Source organism: Phalacrocorax carbo, chromosome 4 (assembly GCF_963921805.1).
Source record: "Phalacrocorax carbo chromosome 4, bPhaCar2.1, whole genome shotgun sequence".
Taxonomy (NCBI): Eukaryota; Metazoa; Chordata; class Aves; order Suliformes; family Phalacrocoracidae; genus Phalacrocorax; species Phalacrocorax carbo.
Genome location: NC_087516.1, coordinates 28,946,239 through 28,965,827, shown reverse-complemented (window position 1 = coordinate 28,965,827; position 19,589 = coordinate 28,946,239). Strand labels below are relative to the sequence as shown.

Sequence of the window (19,589 nt, the reverse complement as noted above, 5' to 3'; positions counted from 1 at the left end):
CAAGAAATAAGGCAAATGGCAACTGCAGGCATCCGAAATGAGTGAAGTATCACTGATGAGCAGTGTGGTGATAAACAAGCATATTCCCAAAAATATTTTTAAAATTTGGAATCATTTTTTAAGCATCAGCAAGTTTGTATGTTGTGAGACAGTAAAAATGAAACAGATAAAGCAAATATATTTGGTGTATCGCTCTATGGATTTTTTTTTTTCTCAAAGATAAAGCAGTGGTTTGCAATACACTAGAAATTTACTTCTCACCATATTGACTGTTACGAGTTAACAAGAGAATTTTCTTACTGTCCCCAAAATGCTCATTCTGTAGTGCTTTATTTAGACAGTTTATTCAGTTTATGGTAAAACTGCATTTTTTTTGTTTGTTTAATATGAATGAAAACATTTTAAATAAACTTACTGTCTTTTTAATTCTTGTCAATGATTTTTTTGCATTTGTTTCATTATCATAGTGGTGCTGAGGTATAAACCTAGTAAAAAGCTGAGATGCTTTCGTGTGATTTGATGTGCATCATTGTTGTTACTGTTTTATTTGGCAGGTAGGTACCACAATGTTCTGAATACTATGGTAGGTAGATAGCTTGTGTCTTGGGACACTTTTCCTCAACAGACGCCAAAAGAATTTTTTAAAATCATACTTATACTGTAAAAAGTGATCCAGTATTAGCTGTAGATTCATAGTATTTTTGATAGCAGCTTCAGAATGGCACTGTAAGGACCTACTACTTCCAGGATCTTTTGTTTAAAACTTTCATTCATTCTTGTCTCTAAGGAACACGTCTTTCTGTACACGTTAAGTGGTATGAATAGCATCACCTTAACAATCCCAACTGATAGTCTGAAACAGTTGTTTAGCAACACAAACATTTTATGGACAGTCAGAAAAATATTTTATTTTCTTTTTTTTAGGTGAATATATTGTTATGACAGTTTACTTCCACCTCAGACGGAAAATGGGTTATTTTATGATTCAGACCTATATCCCATGCATTATGACCGTGATCCTTTCTCAAGTTTCATTTTGGATAAATAAGGAATCCGTTCCAGCTAGAACCGTGTTTGGTAATTATTTCTTTTTTTACTTTTTCTAAAACTTCTGCTTTTAAAGACTTTCGCTAGAGTAGGCCTTTTTTTAGTGCCTGGGGGTATACTGCCTCTGCTAGTGCAGAAGCAAAGGAATAAGGTAAATTCAGAGAAATTTTTGCTATCCGTGTATGAAGAATGTATTATGTGAGTCCTTGGAATCTGAAGAGAAACTTGGAATATTTAACCAGAAGGGTGCCACAGTTGTCTGTGGCACATGGACGTACATCTGTGGGGATTCTACCCGCTTGAGGGAGCAAGACCTGACCCTGAGTAATCCAGTCAAGTCCTTAGCCTATATCCAGGGCAATTTTATCCTACAGTGGACAATAATGTAATTACTTGACCTCACAGCTTCTAAAATCCTTTGAAAATAATTTAATTGGGAGTGTGTGAAATGCACAAGATATCTTCTTCCAACATATCTGTGTCATCAGGAAAAGCTTGCTATGAGTAAGGGTTAGATCCTGCTGCTGTAATTTAATGTTTAGTGCTCTTCTCTCCTTTCTGCCATTGCCATTATAAAAATGAATTAAAAAAGCAAAACGATCGCAAGATATTAAAGTTGCCCTCATCTAAATACAGCTTGAGTGAGATGCAAAGTGAACTCTGAAAATAAAATCCAAAAAAGCTTCTATGGAAGACAAAGCATAAGAAGTTAAATGGAAATACAATTCCTAGCAAAGACGTAGGATAAAAACATTTTTAAAAGCAGTCTTTATAGAGCAATGTCTTGACTTTATAATGTACTGTAGTCTAAAGCAGGACTAAACAGGAAGAGAATGTTCTACAAAAAGCCTTTCTATAGATAGATAGAGGCTGGCAAGAGTGATAGGAATTAATGTTTCTACGTGATGGCCCATTCAAACATGTAAGTGGAGTCAGAATACTGTGTAGTATCACAAATTAGACAAGGTTAATGATTAGTTATAGGAAAAAACCTGTAAACCTGGTAAGAACCCCACATGCTCTCAACTCAAGCGTTACATTAGGCAAACTAGTATACCACTTCACATGCCTTTGCAGTGATGTTGAATAGTGGTACTTGTTTTGAAGGGAGTATTGCCATGAACCAGAAAGGTAGAATCTGTATTTACAGACAAAATGGAAGAATTGAAAATGTAAAGATTATAAAGCAATAGAGGTGATATGTGTCATTATATCCATATGTGAAACTGAAAACAATAAAGTTTGGACATCCTCTAAGATACAGATAAGCCTTTGAAAGCAAGTGGCTTAAAGTCTGGCTAAAAGTATCTTTTTAGTTTTCTTACAAATTCCAACAGGGACCCTGTTTTCTAAAGGTTTTCTTAAAAGAAGATAGAAGTGTTGCAAGCAAAAGGTAGGAATGAAGCCAGAATACCTGCTATGGTACCAGCTTTCTAGACGAACTGTCAGAAGAGGCTAACCAAAAGATCTTTCCATTGGACACTGCATGATTAGGGAGCACTTGGCAAAGGTAACAGAGGCAGGATACACAAGGAACTAGGGTACATCAGGTCATGAATTCTGCAGTCAGAGCTTCAGACACCTGAATCTGGTGATTGTGGGAGATTGGTGTTTCTAAGGGGAAAGACAGCAGTAATTTTAAAGCAGGTTTTTAACACTATTTTTTTTTTATATTACAATACTCTTAATCTATTTTTATATGATATGTGCACTTCTAATCAGAAGCTTGCAAGCATTTAGCTCTGGATAGTTACAGTTCATGTGTATATATAATATATATATAATATTTTTTGCCACAACTTAATTCCCTACCCTGTAAATCCCTATGGCACGTATCCAAGGACAGTTGATTTAGTAACTGCAAGTCTCCCAGAAGAATGATTTAATAGGGGGAAATCTGATAAAGACTATGGCAGTAAGCTGTAATACTGTCACAGCCTCCCCTCTCCTCCTTCTATTTGGGGAATGGTTGGTCATTCAAGTCTCTTCACCCTATTCATTTATTAAACAAATGTCTTTAGAAAGACAATTCAGGCAAACTATTTGCTTGAAGTGGACAAGGGTAGAATCAGGAGGGATAGGGCTAAGCATGGATGGGTGCCTTCCAGGAAAAAAAAAACTTTCCATAATTTAATTTTTTTCTCAGACTTAAACATTTCAGTGGTGTGTTTTTCAACACCTTCCCACTGAAGAAGGTTTTGTGAGCTTGCATCTGTGTTTTTATCCTGCTGAATTTGCTCTGAGATATTCTGTGTGCTTTAATGAACTGGCTATTACACTTTTTTTTTTTCCTTCTTCAGTATGAAGGACTGGTTTCTCTGTATGGCAGTGCCTAGGTGAAGCCTTTTCATATTAGATTGCCTAGATGGAATACCAACATTTAGGGAATAGGGGATGTGAGCATCCGTTTGGAAAACATGCTCTTAATTACTTTGCATTCTGAGCATATGCGCTTCATCTTGAATTAAAATGGGTACAGTGTTCTTTTCATAAAAATAAAGGCATCATTTGAAGTCAGTCTTCCTTGAGGTTATCATGTTAGGACTTATGCAGTGTTCACTATATACTCAATATTTTACATTTGTATGGTATGGGATATTTTGGATGAAAAATGAAAAAAAAGACGCCATACCTTGGTTTTATACAGCATGTATTTGCATTTGAAGTATTACCATGAAGCAGTCATATTTTGAGTTCAGTGCTCATGCTTGTACACTTTAATTAAAAAGTTGTTCTTTTAGAAGATGAAATTCTAATTAAATTTCATCGGTCGACTAGTAGCAGAAGGGTTTAAAAGATAAGGTGATGATTTCTTAATTAACAGAGTTGTTAACATAGTATTCTAGTTTTCCTTAGCACCAAAATACTTTGCCACGACTTAATGGCACCTGGATTATGAGTGGGATGAGAGGAACAGATGCAGACTAATAGGTGGCATTCTGAATCCATTACAGGAAAAGTCATGTTTTTGTTGCAGTCTGAGGAGCGCTCCCCTATGTAACAACTTAAATTATGTTCAAATGTTTAGAAAATAACTTGAAAGAAATTCTACTGAATTTGACATGAAAAAATATGAAATGGAGGCTTCCACGTTTTCTTCGTGCGAACTGTAGATGATCTGCTGAAGTCATGGCTTTCCATGCCTCCTTTAAAAACTGGTTAACTGTTTTGTGTGCAGAGTTGCTTATAGATACATGATGGTTGCCATGACTTAAATCTAACGCACTATTCACAAGCAGCAGAAAAAGACTCCTAAGAGATTTAAAAATCTTTGTTTGAAGCTGCTTGCCTATTCTCACTTTGTTTTACTTGGATTCAGCAGTGCTTTTGCTTTATTTCTTTGAAGGAATAACCACAGTCTTGACAATGACGACACTGAGCATCAGTGCAAGACATTCACTGCCAAAAGTATCCTATGCTACTGCCATGGACTGGTTCATAGCGGTCTGCTTTGCCTTTGTGTTCTCTGCTCTTATTGAGTTTGCTGCTGTCAACTACTTTACGAATATTCAAATGGAAAAAGCCAAAAGGAAGACGGTAAAATCCCTTCTTGAATTTCCAGTTGCACCAGTACAGAGAAAAAGAAGTACAGAAGAGACAGTCACGGTACGTTTTTAACTTATTCAAACATTTTCTGTCTTTTTGGTAGTGTTTCTTGGTAAAAACAGGCCTTTAACCTCCTCCCAGGTTCGTTCTGAGCTAATGATGCTGTGTAAATCAGCCTAATTGATTAGCATTGATTCTGATTGGACTGATTATTAATCAGATTATTACAGATTATAAGGGCAGCATGTTATTTTATGTGGCTAATGTCTTTAATGAATTAAAATAAGCTAAAGCATTCTACCTTAGGCACTTTCCTAGACATGACAGTTCCCCTTTCATTGCATATATGGCCTATCTAGAGTTTTCTTTCTTCATAAGTTGCAATTTCAGGAATTTTTGAAGAATGCAGGATGAAAACTTTGTGTCCGCCATAGATTTCCTTTTTATGTAATTTGTGTATCTTTTCACAAGAGCTTACCTCAACTCCTGAAAAGGTTTTGGGGCTCCATTTAACAAAATATTTTCCAGCTTTCATAGTGCTTCAGATTAAGTGTGACTTGTGTGGTAGCTATCTTAATGCACGGACCAGTTAATAAGGGCTTGATCTCATTTCCAGTTGTGCTCAGTGGTGGTTCTCCTTTCCTCCCTTTTCCCATTCCCATATGCTTACGCTGCTGCATGGCTCCTTTTATTCATGAGACACCTGGGTAACAAAGTCACTAGAGCCTTGCACTGGCCATGCAGTGGGCCAGTAATTCCCAGCCATGGCTGACTCTTGGCAACACTGCTCAAGAAGCAGCATTGTAATTTACTCTTCCTGTCAGGCTGACTTTGTAATTTCCTTTGGCTGAGCCATGATTTAAGAACCACTGTTTTAGACTAACCTCTGGTAATTTTATCTTCTGTCTCTTTTCACATCTCATTTGTCTCTTTCCCTATTCATCTGCTCTTTTTTTGCCTTCCCACCCCTTCCATTTGCTATTGCTGCTCAGCTGCTGTCCACCTGCTTCCATTTTTCTTCCTCTTCTTTGCTTTCCTACCATAGATCATTACTGTTTTCAATCTCCTTGTTGTGTTATTCTGTTAGCTCCCATTTCTGCTTAAAAGGATAGACGTGCTCCTGAAGAGTTTGTTACTCATCACTCTGTCGGCTGCTAGTAAGAGATGGGAGCAAGAAAAAGTATGTTTATAGCAACATTCGCCTTGTCCGTAGAGGTATTAGCCCTGTTTATGCTAAGCTTCTTGATTGTACAGCATGCAGTTCGGTATAGGATCTTGGGCACTCCTGAGGGGTGTTGATAAGTACTGCTTTTGGTGACAGCCAGGTTTTACTTGGGTCCATAGGAAAATAAATTACATAAGAACAGTTTCATCCTAGGTTTATTTATAAGATTTGATTAAAACAAAAGGAAAAACAGCAGTTTTCTCAGGTAGCAATGATGGAAGCTTAACAGAACTGTTTTGAATCATAGTCAGCATTGCTCTGAGTCAGTCTTGTATCAAGCTCAGCCATTTACACACGTTTTGGAGAAACTTCTCTTTCTCTCTTTTTTTTTTTTTTTTTTTTTATTTAACAACTGCAACAACAGAACACACACAGCTTCACCCAACTCAAAAGCTAGGTAAAATGAGATGTGAACAGTTTGATTCCACTGCTTGCTTAATACCTCAGCGATAAAGGTGGTAGTGTGCTTACAGGTTTAGGGATCTGCAAAGCACTCAAGGGAGTAATCTACTCTCTTGAAGGGTTATACGTTAATGTTATGAGTATGTAAGTGAGTGATAATGTTCATTGTACCTTGAACTGTTATTTTTTAAATGGCTTTTTCTCCAATTATGCCTTTGCTAAGACTTGAGTCTTTGCTGTTCCAGGACAGTCATATAGGGTGAGCCCACGGGTACTGTTATAAAGGCATTCTGCAGTCCTTTCCATGACTAGAGGATGACTTCTGTTCTGGTCTCCTGCCGCACAGGCAGAAGCTAATATGGTTGTTCTAATTCATTAAAAGCTAATATGGTTGTTCGACTCTGCTTTCCAACCTGACATTTAATATAGACCTCTCCTTAAAATTTTTAGTTTTGCTTATAAAAGGCTAATCTAGAATTTTCTTCTGCCTTATTATGAATCTGATTTTTTTTTCTGCACATATACTGTCTAATTAGTGCTGATATGCCAGACATAACAGACTCTCAGCTTCCCTGTGAGTTTGTGGTGCACAAAGAATGCAGGACAATAGCTTGACTGTAGCGTGTAATCTGTAAGCATTGCTTCTTAACATAAAGACTTAATATTTTATCTCCATCGCTGAATGATAAGCTTTGATTTCTTAACCCAGTTAGTGTTTAAAAAAGAAGCCTGTACTACATTGCCACTATTGTGCTAGAAATTCTGTTAGCAATACATTGCCTGAGCTCAAGGAAAAGTTTTATCTTAAATTTGAAATGTTTTTCAAACAGAATTCCTGGTGGTGGTTTTGTTTTTTCTTTTCAGTCAAAATTTTTGTTTGTTTGTTTGTTTTTCAGTCAAAAATACTTTTCAAGTTGTCTTGGATCAAAGGCAACTCCTATCATGATAAAATTATTTGGAATGTGTTCATTCATATTGTGTATTTCTTCACCACAACCAATACATCTTTACTGTAGCAAATGTGGACTATATGGTTTTCTAAGTTATTCTCTTGTGTAGTTTTATTTACTTTTTTGGAGCCACATGGTGGGTGTGACTGATCACTATATTGATTACAGTAAACATTAAATGAATTTCAGATGCTAGCCAAGTAATCTGAACTGCGTTAATTCCAACCAAAAAAACCCTGCTGTCAAGCTAATTTACTGGACTGGGGATGGCACGGGTGAGCAGACAGCCCCTGTAGTGCTTGCAGATGCAGCGTGTGCTCCTCTATCACTTGATTTGTTTTAGCCGTGGTATTATTCAACCTCTTTTGTACTCCTCGCCCTCACTGCCCCATTTCAACTCATTCTTCTTGTTGCCAATGACTGCCTGATACAAACTTATTGTGTTTCCATAAGGAGCAGTGCAGTTTTGCAGTAGACATCCCATGAACAGGACCCAAGGTTGTCTGAAATCTGCGTTGAGTTCTCAAGGGACTTGGACAACCTCACTTATCCCTTCTGTCAGCCACAGTAAGATAGTACTGGAGTCTGTCTAAGCCAAGACAGATGACTTACTCCTGGTCTCCTGTGATATCCTGGTCTTGGGAGCAAGTTAAAATGTTCTTAGGTTAAAATGAATGAACCTGTCCCTAAATGTTCTGAACTCCTTTCTTTAGTAAAAGCAGAAGTGTTGTTGCAAGTCAGTGTGTGATGGAAATGAATGATTTATAGTTTGTTATTGGACTCAGCCTATTTTTATGCTTCTGCACTATTTCCTTTCAACTGTATTCCTATGGAGTTTATTTTTAAAGACCTACCCAATTTTAGAGATGAAGAATGCTACTGAAAAATGGTCTTCAGAAAAATAGGCTCCTAAACACTGTTAGCATGAGCTTCAACCTCAGCTGTTTGTTAAAAAGAGTGTGAAACTTGAAAAAACAGGTCAGGCTCAAACAAACCTTTTGAATTGAATAATTTCTTCAAACTCGGTCACAAGTAGATGGTAACTCTAAAACTTTCTTCCTCTTTGCTGAAGCCACTTAAGTGACACATTGTCTTAAGTAAGCCCTGTAGCATCTAATGGAGGAACTCAAGGGTCAAACTCTTCGGTGCCATGTAGATGCACATTCTTCACCTCACCAGGAGGATCCATGGTGGGGTGATATGTGACTGACATGTACCTGACAAGTTTACAAGAAGCACTGTCACGTGGACAACCTTCAGACATGCTTTCATGGGATTAAGATGTATTTTCTGTGATGGGGAGTACTTGCCTTTTAGTCATATGATGGACACAGCTCAAGTTACATGATGGGGGGATCCTTTGGCAGCATTTGATGAACAATCTCTGTGCCCTGTCTCATGACTTCTGGAACAAGGATTGGGGCAGATGAATTCTTCTGATGGGCTGGGTTCAATCCAGAGGCTGTGGGCTGGATACTTCTCTCTCTTTGTTTTTTTGTTTGTTTGGGTTTTTTTGTTTGTTTTTGTGTGTTTATGTGTATTGTGTCTAAGGCCTAGAAAGAAAATGAAAGTGGAAATTTTAACCTTTGAACCAAACCTTCTTTCTGAATATGTAGACAAATTGTGTAATGAAAATGTACATAAAATGTACATAAATGTGCATAAAATGTACCTTCTCTAGAGTAGTACTGGAAGGTACTGGGAAATGCATTTACCACTTATTTCTTTGCTTCTTCCTTGGACTAGTGGAAAAATAGCTTCCCGGTCCCAGTAAAGAGAGAAGTGGAGTTCAACCCATTTTTCACATATGTGTAGGGAGTTATCTGAAGAGCAGGTAGATCTTAATGGCAGTACTTGGACCACAAGTTGATGGTCTGTTTACTGAACTCCTTATGTGGATGCATAGCCTACCTCCTCTGTGTAACTTGAATAGTCCTGCAGTTGGAACAGCATTTCGGTTTTTAAATATAATAATCATTTTTTTCTGCTTCACTGCTTCCACACTGCTAAGGGTGTTACGGTTTGTTTTGCGGGGGATTTTATGTTTTGATTTTTTTGTTTTGTGTAGGGTATTTTTTGGGGGGCGGTTGCAGTTAAAACTCAGATCCTAATGAAAGACTTCAGGCTCAAGAAATGCATAGAATTCATGCAAATATAGAGACAGGACCATGCAAAGGGAGGCTGCTGTGCCACGTGAATAATTTCTTTGATGTGTTAACAATTTTCTGTTGCTCTAGTTTCATTAGTCAACATTTTTGCTGTTCGTGATTTACAGTCATAATATTCTGGCATCATGTTTAAGTAACATGAGAGTGGATGCAGGTCATAAAAACTGGCACATTTTGTACTGAACACTATTTGAAAGATAGGAGCAAATGACTACCTAGGGTAATGCTGCAGTGATTTAGTGGGAAATTTGAATGTTTGGATACCTGTGGATAGAACAGATCCAAAATGGTTCTTAAAATATTTTATTAGCTGTGATGCTCAGGTACAATGGTTTGTGGTTTTTTCCCTTTTTATTTTTTATGGCTTTTTTTTTTTGTAGTTGTTGTTTTCCTTTGGTTTTTGTTTTTTAATTGGTTTGATAGACTTAGATAGTCCTACCCAGTAACTGGCACTACTTGCAATGTATAAAGCTAAATATGTGCTCAGACAACATGATTGGGGCATAAATGTGGGGTGTACAATTTAAAATGGTTTTCTGAATACTTCACATAGTATGTCTTTCTAAATAGCACAAATTAGAGTGTTATATTAAAAAAATCGGTCTCTTTCCAAGAACCTGCTCTACCTTTAACATGGTTGAATAAATTTACACTGGAAGTAGAAACATTTGTTTACTGTAAAGTGAGCAAAGTAATTACTGGAAGTGTGCAACGTGGTATTAGGTTTGAGGATAGATTCTCACCCAACTTACCTGTGATGTAAGAAAACCAAAAAGACTGGGTGTTGATATAATGAAAAAAATTGTTGGAATTCAAAGTTTGGGAATGATTTTTTTCTTATTGACAGTGGAAATGCTTTTTTGTTTTGTTTTTTGTTTTTTTTTTTTAACATGCACAAAAAGCAGGAGTTTAGTTTCAACACCTGATTTATAACTAAATAAGAAGTCCTGCTGGAGTGCTATCTCCCTAAACCTTACTAGGAAATGTGGTAATTGCTCACTCTTCAATTTTCTGTAAGTATTATAATGTATCATAATGAACTACCACAACAGTAGGCAAGGGAATATGAGGGATATGCTCTGCTGTTATTCATCTGATGCTCAAATACCTGACAGTGTTTACTGTAGTTAATGGAAGACTTTAAATTAAATGGTATTAGGATAAGGCTTTTATTTTGGAAACCAAAGCATAGCTCAGTAATGTCAATCTTTTAAGTGGTTATTCCAGAAAATCTTACACTCCATTGTTTATAATTTAAAAAATACACTTAAATGCCTTTCTTTGTCATCGTGCTGATCTGCTGAAGAGACATGGTTTTGTCATTAGAATGAACAATACAATCCTGTTTAGCATTAAAATAACTTTTATTACTAATGTCAGTTGCAGGCATTAAGCAAGGTCTTGTACTGATCCAGTTGCAATTTCTTTCCTTTTTTTTTTTTTTTTTTTTTGTGCAGGCAAACCTTAAGTACTCAAAACCAACCAAACAAAAGTGGTAGCATTTCAGAAACACTAAGTCAGAATAAACCTATTTGGTAACAGGAATAAGATTTTCAGGTTGTCCAGCATCCCTTATAAAGTAAATTGTCAGGTAGTTTATAGTTTTCCCTATGATGGTTATTATGAAATGATGCCTTTGAACACAAGGCTCTTTATATTTTCTGCTTAAACCTTTTTCGGTATTTATATTTAAATTTCAGTTTTGTTTCCCCTCTGCAAGGAGTTTTCAATGCTGGTGAGCCCAATGACACCAAACTGCAATTGAGTTTCACAGCTGTGTGTGAGATTTCTAGCTGACTTCATTTTTATACTGGGAAAATTGGAGTCAGAAGAAATAAATGTTGAGAGGCTTGGGAAAATCTACAAGGCAATGAGTGTTCAAGGCATTTTCAGCAAACTACTGGAGCAAATTTAACTACAGCTTTAAGGTCACCGAAAATTGAAAGATACAGAAAATAATCAAGGTCTTTGGTACCTAATCAGCTGTTCTTCTTCCTTTCATAGATGTTAACAGAGCACCTCCACAGTCAGTTAGCACACAACCTATCCTAATAGATTCTTTTTTTTTTCTCCCTGTAGTTATGTTTTCAGTTCTTTCATATTTGTCATTATATAAATAAAATCTTTAAGAATTGTGCACACCAGTGGTTAAGAACCATATACATGCATACTTAAATATACATATACATATATGTATGTATGTATGTATACCTGCTTATCTTCAGCACCATACAGGTGGATTGGGTTTTTTTTTGGTGTAAATTTGGCATCCATTGTTTGAAAAAAAGCTTCTTCTAATTCATGTCTCTTTATAACCTTGAATTCCTTTTGCTTCCACATCATGCACTTTTCCGCATGCGTAATGGTAGAACAGACGACGGTGTGATGATCTCACCTCTCCTCCCCTCCCATCACATGATTCAGATGACAAAATGAGCAGCATGGATGGTGCACTGGTTCTTACAGCTTATCGTCCCTTACTTTTCTTCCCCAAATAATCTTCCTTGCTCTTTGCACTGCTAAGTCTATGGACTAGAATTCGTTGTATTTTGTGGCAGGTGGAGCTTTTACTTGGTCATATTCCAGGGCTCTGTAAGGCAAAACAAAATCTCTAGTACTATTCCAGTAAAATTTTGATTGACTGGCTCTACAACATAATAGTAGAACATGGTAGATTTCCCCTCCAAGTTGTGCATTTGCTAGCAGCATGGCAATATGGTGACTCAGTGGGATTTGGGAGAAGTAGCATTATTTACACTGATGACAACATGCTACTTCCCTGGTAAATGTCAAATGGTGTGAATTTGGCAGGCTAAAGGATGTCCTCCCAGAAGAACAGACTGTTTCCTTAGGAAGGAATGGTAAGGATAAAAAACACTACGGTAGAGTTTAATGGCAAAATATTGCTAAATTACCACACAAACAATTTTCATGTTGCAGCTAAACAGTAAGTAATACCAGACTTTTGGTTGCTTTAAGCCTAACAATTTTTGCCTGAGTTTTTGTTTGAATTAAATGAAATCTCTCAATTCGGGAAACCTGTGCTTTCATATAGCGCATCACTGACCTTCCTATATATTAATTCACCTGCATGTAATTAAAGGTTTAATAGTGCTGTCATTGAAGGCTCTAACCTCAGTCTTGCAAAATTAAGTGAGGCATAAAGATGTCTGTTTATTGTTTACTTTTCATTCCATTATAGTAACATCCTTTGTTATATGCTTTGTTATTCTAATAAACAATTAAAATCCTTCTGTGCAATTTTAAAATTGCTTTGATTGTGGTACCCTTTTTGATTATTTTGTGGTGGGTTTTTGTGTTGTTTTGTTGGTTGTATGTGGTGCTTTTGGTTTTTTTTGTATTTAGGAAGATTAAGTATCCAAAATGGTGATTAGGCACCTAAAAGGCTTAATTACTAAATTTCCCTGGGTAGGCATGTACAGAAACTGACTTGCTGCTTCCAAAGTGTTTGCCATGCATTTTAGGTGGAGAAATATGTACTCTGTTTGGTCTGAATGGCCAGCATGCCTCTTAGATACAGCCTCCCACAAACCCCATGTGGGAGTCTGAGCAGGCCAGGGAGAAGGAGAGCAATTGATTCTGGAGCCAGCCTGTCTGTGCATGCGCTGCAATGGGAGGGTGAGATTGAAGTGTGCAGAATACAACATCTGTAACAAGGAATGAGGACCACTTGTTCTAGTATATCCAGTGGCTGGGTGGGGAAGCACTTGAGATATGGGAAGCCTATATTGATATCCCTGTGACAGTCAGGGTGGATTTGAGGTCACCTGTCACCAAACCTAGGTTCCAATCCTGGTTTCTGGGTTAATACAGAGGAGGATGGAGTCTTCTTGCATGTGTCTTTTTAGTGTGACTTTTCTGTCTAGCTTTCGGAGAGAGCTCAGAGCTGAGCGCGCTGGGTAGAGTTGGATGGCTGCTTCTGCGAAGGCATGTAATCTAGGCTGTGATCCTACCCAGGGCATTTCTTTCCAGCTTTGACAGCTGCTTGCTGAATGTCGAAGAGTTAGCTCTCTCCTGCTAGGACTGGTACCAGATGGTGATGTTGTGACTTGTAAATTCTGCTGTGAATTTATCCCTAAGAAAGCAGAAGCTACTGCTCCAGATATTGTGCTGCCTCTGTCCCAGAGACAGATAACCACTTTAGTTAAATCCTGTGTGAATCTGCTAAGGATCTAGAAAATGCGTTGGCTTGCAGCAATGAACCCTGTTTCAGTAAACAAATGATGCAAAAGCAGCCCTGGGACCTTGCACAATGTTGCTGTGAAGGTCTGTCGTAAGATGAGGCTGACGCAGCTCTTCTGAAGTGTCTATATATCCAACCCCAGGATGGCTGAACTATTTTCCAAGGAGTGCTGAGGCAGATTAGAGGGATAGCTCTGAATTGTATTGCAAATGCATGGCCCTAGTTTTAGTGTGTAGTACTCCTGGTTCTGTGTTATATTCTGAGATAATTGGTGTTATCTCAGACAGTAGGAACTGCTTATTTTGGATTTAAATCCAAACAGAATGTATCCACCATACAAACTATGAAACAATTTAAAATTGCAGAGACTGAATTGATGCTGCTATGTGGAGCACTAACAGGCTATAGGAAGATGCTCTTGAGTCGTATGAAGGAGCTAACTCCGTACGGTGCTTGTACGAACACAAGAATTTCTCACAGCTTGCAGGGTTCTCGGTGCTTACGTTCTTAAATACAGTCCTAAGGATGAAGTTGCCTGATGCCCTGGTAATCACTTTTATCATTGCTGCATTCTCCCTAGGACTTGGCATGTGACTTTTAAATAATGGTCTTGTTTGTTTTGCAGATTCTAGGTTGGCCTTCTTATAGGCAATCTGCACTCTGGTTGTTACCAGCTCTCTTTGCTCTGTATCGAGATGACTGAGTTTGTCAGTTTGGTATTGTATATTGCTGTGCTGATGATCCCCTTACCATGAATCTCAGCTCAGCTGCTGCACGCTACTTCAGTTCATGCTAAATTTGCAATCTTGACTTCATTGAAGTGCAAAATTGGCTTGCTTGTCAAAAACTGGTAATACATACAAAACAATCCAGTACTTTATTTTTTTGGCTCAAGCCAAGGCTTATGTAGGCTTAGAGAAAGTTTCAGAATTTCCACATTATGTGAGCAGCTGTTTATAGTGTGCAAACCTTCTTAAATATTGAAGAGCTTAGATTGACTCATATTTGTGCATCATTTTAGTGCAGTAGTAAACAGCAGTATCCATCAAAGTTGCGCTTAAATGGAGAAGCAAATGATGTGCAAATTGATTTTTTTTTTTTTACGATAGAATTGTTGTTGGCTTTTTTTATACCTTCTGTCATAGAAGCTGACCACCAAACTACCTCCACAAATCTGCCACAGTATTTAACAATAAATTGTATAGATTTTTCCTGAAGTGTGCTAACATCATTGTTCATTGTATTATTCATGGTCGATTGCATGCTTGTCAAGGGAAGGATGCAGCATTAATTACCACATTTTACACATGCCTGCAAGGAGGTTGGTTTAGTTATCCGATCTTCATGCCAAATAAAACGCACTTTCTGCTCTGGGACTAGCAAAAGGGCATCTTACATCAGGACTTTTTATGTAGGAGGCATTTGTACTGAATATATCTTTCCCCACTTCAGTTCTTTTAAAGATAAAACCCATGCAAAATAGCATGTGATGCTTAAAATTAAAGCAAGATCTCTACGCTTTTTAATACAGTAAATATTTCAAAAGCTTTTTGCATACTGCATGCTGTGTTATTGATCATGATAAAACAGTTTCCACCTTGACTCTTGAACACAGGGAACACAGCTATCCTCTATGGACCAGAGGTTTTAGATTATTTTGTTCCAGATCTCGTGCCTTTTTAATGGGTTTAGTACCAAAATTGGTGGAAGTCTATCACCTCACGTAAATTAGAATTATATAATCATTTATGTTGGAAAAGACCCTTAAGATCGAGTCCAACCTAATATTGCTAAATCTACCAATTAGAATATGTGCCAGCTATTATCATTTAGGGTGTGCAGAACAACCAACCCCCAGAGCTAAAACAGTTCTTAGATGAAGTGCTAGGAATTACTAGTCACTTCTGTGACATGCTTTTGCATTGATATCTCAGGAGGCTACATCTTTGCAAATATCTGACATGCTCTGCTCTGAGCTGTAAATCAACTGACTACATCTCTTGGTTGGAAACTGCAGTGACGTTTTTGCTTGTTTCCTTAGTTTTAGAACACAAGGTAGTTGTCTGAAGAACTTGGGTGTTGTAGCATGTCATCCACAGACCCAGTGGGATCTCAGTCCTGTGAACACATCCAGTGCTGGAGGAGATCCAGATCTCTAAGGGACTGATGCTGAAACCTCAAATCCAGAATGCTGAATCCCAGCCAGGTGGAACACCACAGGAGAGGGCTTGGGATATGTAAGCTTGGCCTTCAGGAGCTGCTATTTACAACCAACCTGCTCCAGCTGCTTTCAACAAATAGGGAGGCAGACAGGTGTCCCATGCTCAATAACTGGAACGCTTCTGCAGGAGGTGGGAGATATGAACAGATACAATTATTTCCCTGTCTGACAGAATTTGAACCTCCTGTCTATTCTATGGTTCCCCATCCCATGCTAATGCATAGGATGGAGCTCTCTAAATCTCTTGCACTGGGCCTTTTTTTCTTTTTCTTTTTTTTTTTTTTAAATTTGTATGGACTAATGAAATAGTCATGTGGACAGAAAGAAGGAGTGATTATCAATTTCTTCTGAAAAAGCCTGGAGTCTGCATTTACCTATGTTTGGTCAATACCCTGGCTTTGTTAGTGCAGTCATCTACCTACCTCTGGCATGTTGCACCTTTTAGTGTCCCTAAATCAAAGTCTTCGTAATAAATGTTTGAAGTCCCATATGGGCTGAAACTTAGCTTTCACTGTTGCTGATCATGTCTGTTAAAAATCAAATAGGAGATTGGTGATGTAGATTCTTGGCGTTAACATATCTCAGCCAACCACAGAGCTTTATCCAATGAAGATGTCCTACAATTGTAACAAAATACATATTCGTAGGTTATTATCACAGTTCTTGAGGACTTTGTCTATGTGTGGGTGGGAATTGTGCTCTCAGATTACCCAGGATTTTGAAATTCTTATCCATAGTGTTTCTGCCAGTTAAGATTCAGATGCTTAATTCTCCTGACAGGATCAACAGCAAGAAGGTTTCCTCTTGAAGGAGCATATAGCAAAGAAAAGTACTTACTACTTGTGATTTGGTGGTGGTTGTGAAGGTGGAGTTGGTTGGACCAAGCCAGAATGATTGGCTATTTCAGAGGAAGGGCGAGGTATCATTTACGTAAGCAGCAAGTTGTTGTGTTTACAGAAAGGCAATCTCTATCAAATGTATTAAGCCTGGTGTTGCATGCTGTAATACGCTGCATTTTATGGTAGCTTCCAGGCTCCCGTTTCGCATTCCTGAGCTACACCATTTTAAATGTCTCCCAAAAATCTCACTGAAACGTCTCCAGAAAATCAGATCCTTTCTGAATCTAGAGCGAGAATGTGAAAAATGTGGACTCAGTATTTCCTGTGGAGCTCCATCTGGGCTAGCACAGCAGCTCTCTGTTGGCTCAGGATAATTGAATGGTTTCCTGACTTGCCCTCGGAAAGAATCTTTACTTGGATAATCACTTAATTTCTTGGGTTGCATTTTAATTTGGCTTCCATTTGTTTTTCATGTTTTATTTCTTGTTTTCATGCCTCCAAACTAAAAGCTACCAATAGGCAGTAGGTTTGTGTTTCTTGCTGTTATTTTTTAAAAAAATGCTGTAAAATAATTCTGGGAGGCAGCAAGTGCTTTACATATGTATATAATTTTGTTGGTCAGACTCTCATTATCACAATGTCCTTTTACTAGGGTTATGTACTGTAGCTGAAATGTCAGTGGAATGTTTTGCTTAGTACAAACCAAATGTTCATTTCACTATGTTTTGCAATGTAGTGGTTAACCTGATTTCTGCTGATGTCAACAGAATTTGGTTTGTAAGGCTTGGCCATGGAATCAGTCTTGTTTAATAATTTTTTTAGTGACTTTGGCACTAATTTTCAGGTGATGCTGAGTTACGACATGACATTAGTATGGAGGAGGAATAGACTAATGTAGGAAGAAATGAATTGTCTTCATAACATTGAATAGAGGAATATATAGGGATCATATGCATACAACCCAATAACAAGAATTTTTGCTAGAAACTTTTTAACTGGAGAAACCAAAAAGGAGACACACCTGAGTGCTTTGAAGGAGGAGAATGAGCTATTGTTGTGATAGTGTCTTGAGGAAGGCAAGTGCAAGAAAAGGGAGCAGTGAGGCAGGCTGCCTGCCACTTGTTTTGCTGGTGCATACTGATTCTACAAAACCTACTGGGCACAGGAGTTGGAGCATGTTCCCCTTAGGGCTTCTGTGGTATATAAGGGATTGGAGCTAAGCATTGACCCAGGTGATTTTCTATCTCCAATATTCAAGTTGCTGCCAGCACTGTTAGAGTGACTATTAATGGTTAACAGGCTGCTCCGGTAGTGGCCAAAGTCCCTGCCTTTCTGTGTGTAATGTAACACCTCTCTCCACGGAACATGCTTGTTTCTGTGTGTTTCAAGGACAAGGTTCAATTCAAGAACACAAGTCCAAACTATTACAATGACATTATGCAAGAACAACCAGTTTTCAGTGATATGTTGTGTGGAGCATGCTAGAAATGCATTTTCGAACCTCCATGCTCTTGGAAGGTGGTTTCCAGAGAATTAACAAAAAATGTACCCATATTCTGGGGGCTTGCTATGCAGCACTATGTTGTGATATCTAACAATGTTACCTTTTTGGGCTTTATTTGTATGTTGTAATACTTATGAGGAACTCGCTTTCTCTCTAAACTTAAGGTTCCTGAAGTATTGGAAGTTTTGTGAATCAGTGGCAAGAAAGAGAATGCCCAGTAGACTTTTAAACAGTTGCACGTATTGGCCATTTGAAATAGTGTAGATAATTTTATTCTAGAATAAACACTGTAATGGGACATGAGTAGTGGATTAAGTAGCAACAGGTCTTATTTGGTCACTTAGATGACAGCCGAAATGGAGGGAAGAGGAGGTATTATGCAAATGTATCGATGGAAACAAGTTTCCGTAAAAGAAATGGAGATGACTGGAATGTGGGAAGGAGCCTGGCTGTTACCTGTCTGTCTTACCAGTGTCTGTGGCTGTTGAAAACAGGTGATGGTACAAGTGAGCAGGAGGGTTAAATGGTGCTTCTATGAATTGCACTTAATTCTCTGTTCTACTCTTGGGACCATTTTTATCGTTGCACTTGGAGTGACTGGAGGTGTGGTGCTTCTATTCTCCCGCAACACCACCTCTAGGCTACTGGTCTAATGTAGGCAGAGAGCAGCAGGGAAGTGAGACTATGTCTTAGCTTCAGTGCAGATCTACTTTGCAGCCGCATGGGCTTTTGCTCCCCAGGCACTGCTTGAAAGCTTTATGATGGGAGAACCTTACTTGAGCAAAGCCAGGTTGTCCAAGGATCTGCACGTAGAAGGTAAAACTCACCTCCTTTCAGTGACTCCAGTGCCAGCTTCTCCATAGCACAGAGCTATTGTTTTAGATAGTGAACATCGATGACTTGCATCTGCTTAGCTTTGCAAGCCTTCAGGTAACATGCAAGACTCTGTCAGGTATTCCCAAGTCTCTAGTAAATGCACTCCTGTCCTGATTGGACTTTACAATCTCAATTTAGCACTCTTGAAAGCTGCTTTACTATTCCTGGGTCATTGACAACCCTAATGTGAAAGTATCCAAATTGCACACCTGTGTGTACTTATGCACTTCCCAAAGGGTGACTCAGGCTTCTTTTTCAAATAGTACAATTAGCGTTTCTTTCAGGAAATACCAGTTTCCTCTGGTGTTTATTCTAGTCCTCTGCTTCTTTGAATTGCAGATGCAGAAAAATAAATAAAAGGGACTGACATGCTTCTATGCAGGAAGGAAAACTGTGAAACCTAAGAGGGATCATCAGCCATGAACTGGCACATAGCTGTGACAGCTTCAGATAAATTCAGGCCAGCAGTATTGCCAGTGACTGATTTGTACTGCAATTAACAGGATTTGAGACCAGCATTCTGGCCACAATGGGAGTACTGGAGATGTCCCAGTACTACAAAAAATCTAGTGGTTTTTTTTTTTTTAATTATTTTTTCAGATTTTTT

The 19,589-nt window shown here is 38.2% G+C and overlaps 1 protein-coding gene across 1 annotated transcript in view; it reads left to right on the top strand.

The window, feature by feature from the left end:
* The window catches only part of GABRA4 (gamma-aminobutyric acid type A receptor subunit alpha4), a 47,749-nt gene that overhangs the window by 15,267 nt on the left and 12,893 nt on the right, over positions 1-19,589 (top strand). The window contains exons 7-8 of the mRNA XM_064449373.1: positions 925-1,077; positions 4,394-4,653. Coding sequence (XP_064305443.1) covers positions 925-1,077; positions 4,394-4,653 — 413 coding nt within the window. The remainder of the gene's footprint in view (positions 1-924; positions 1,078-4,393; positions 4,654-19,589) is intronic.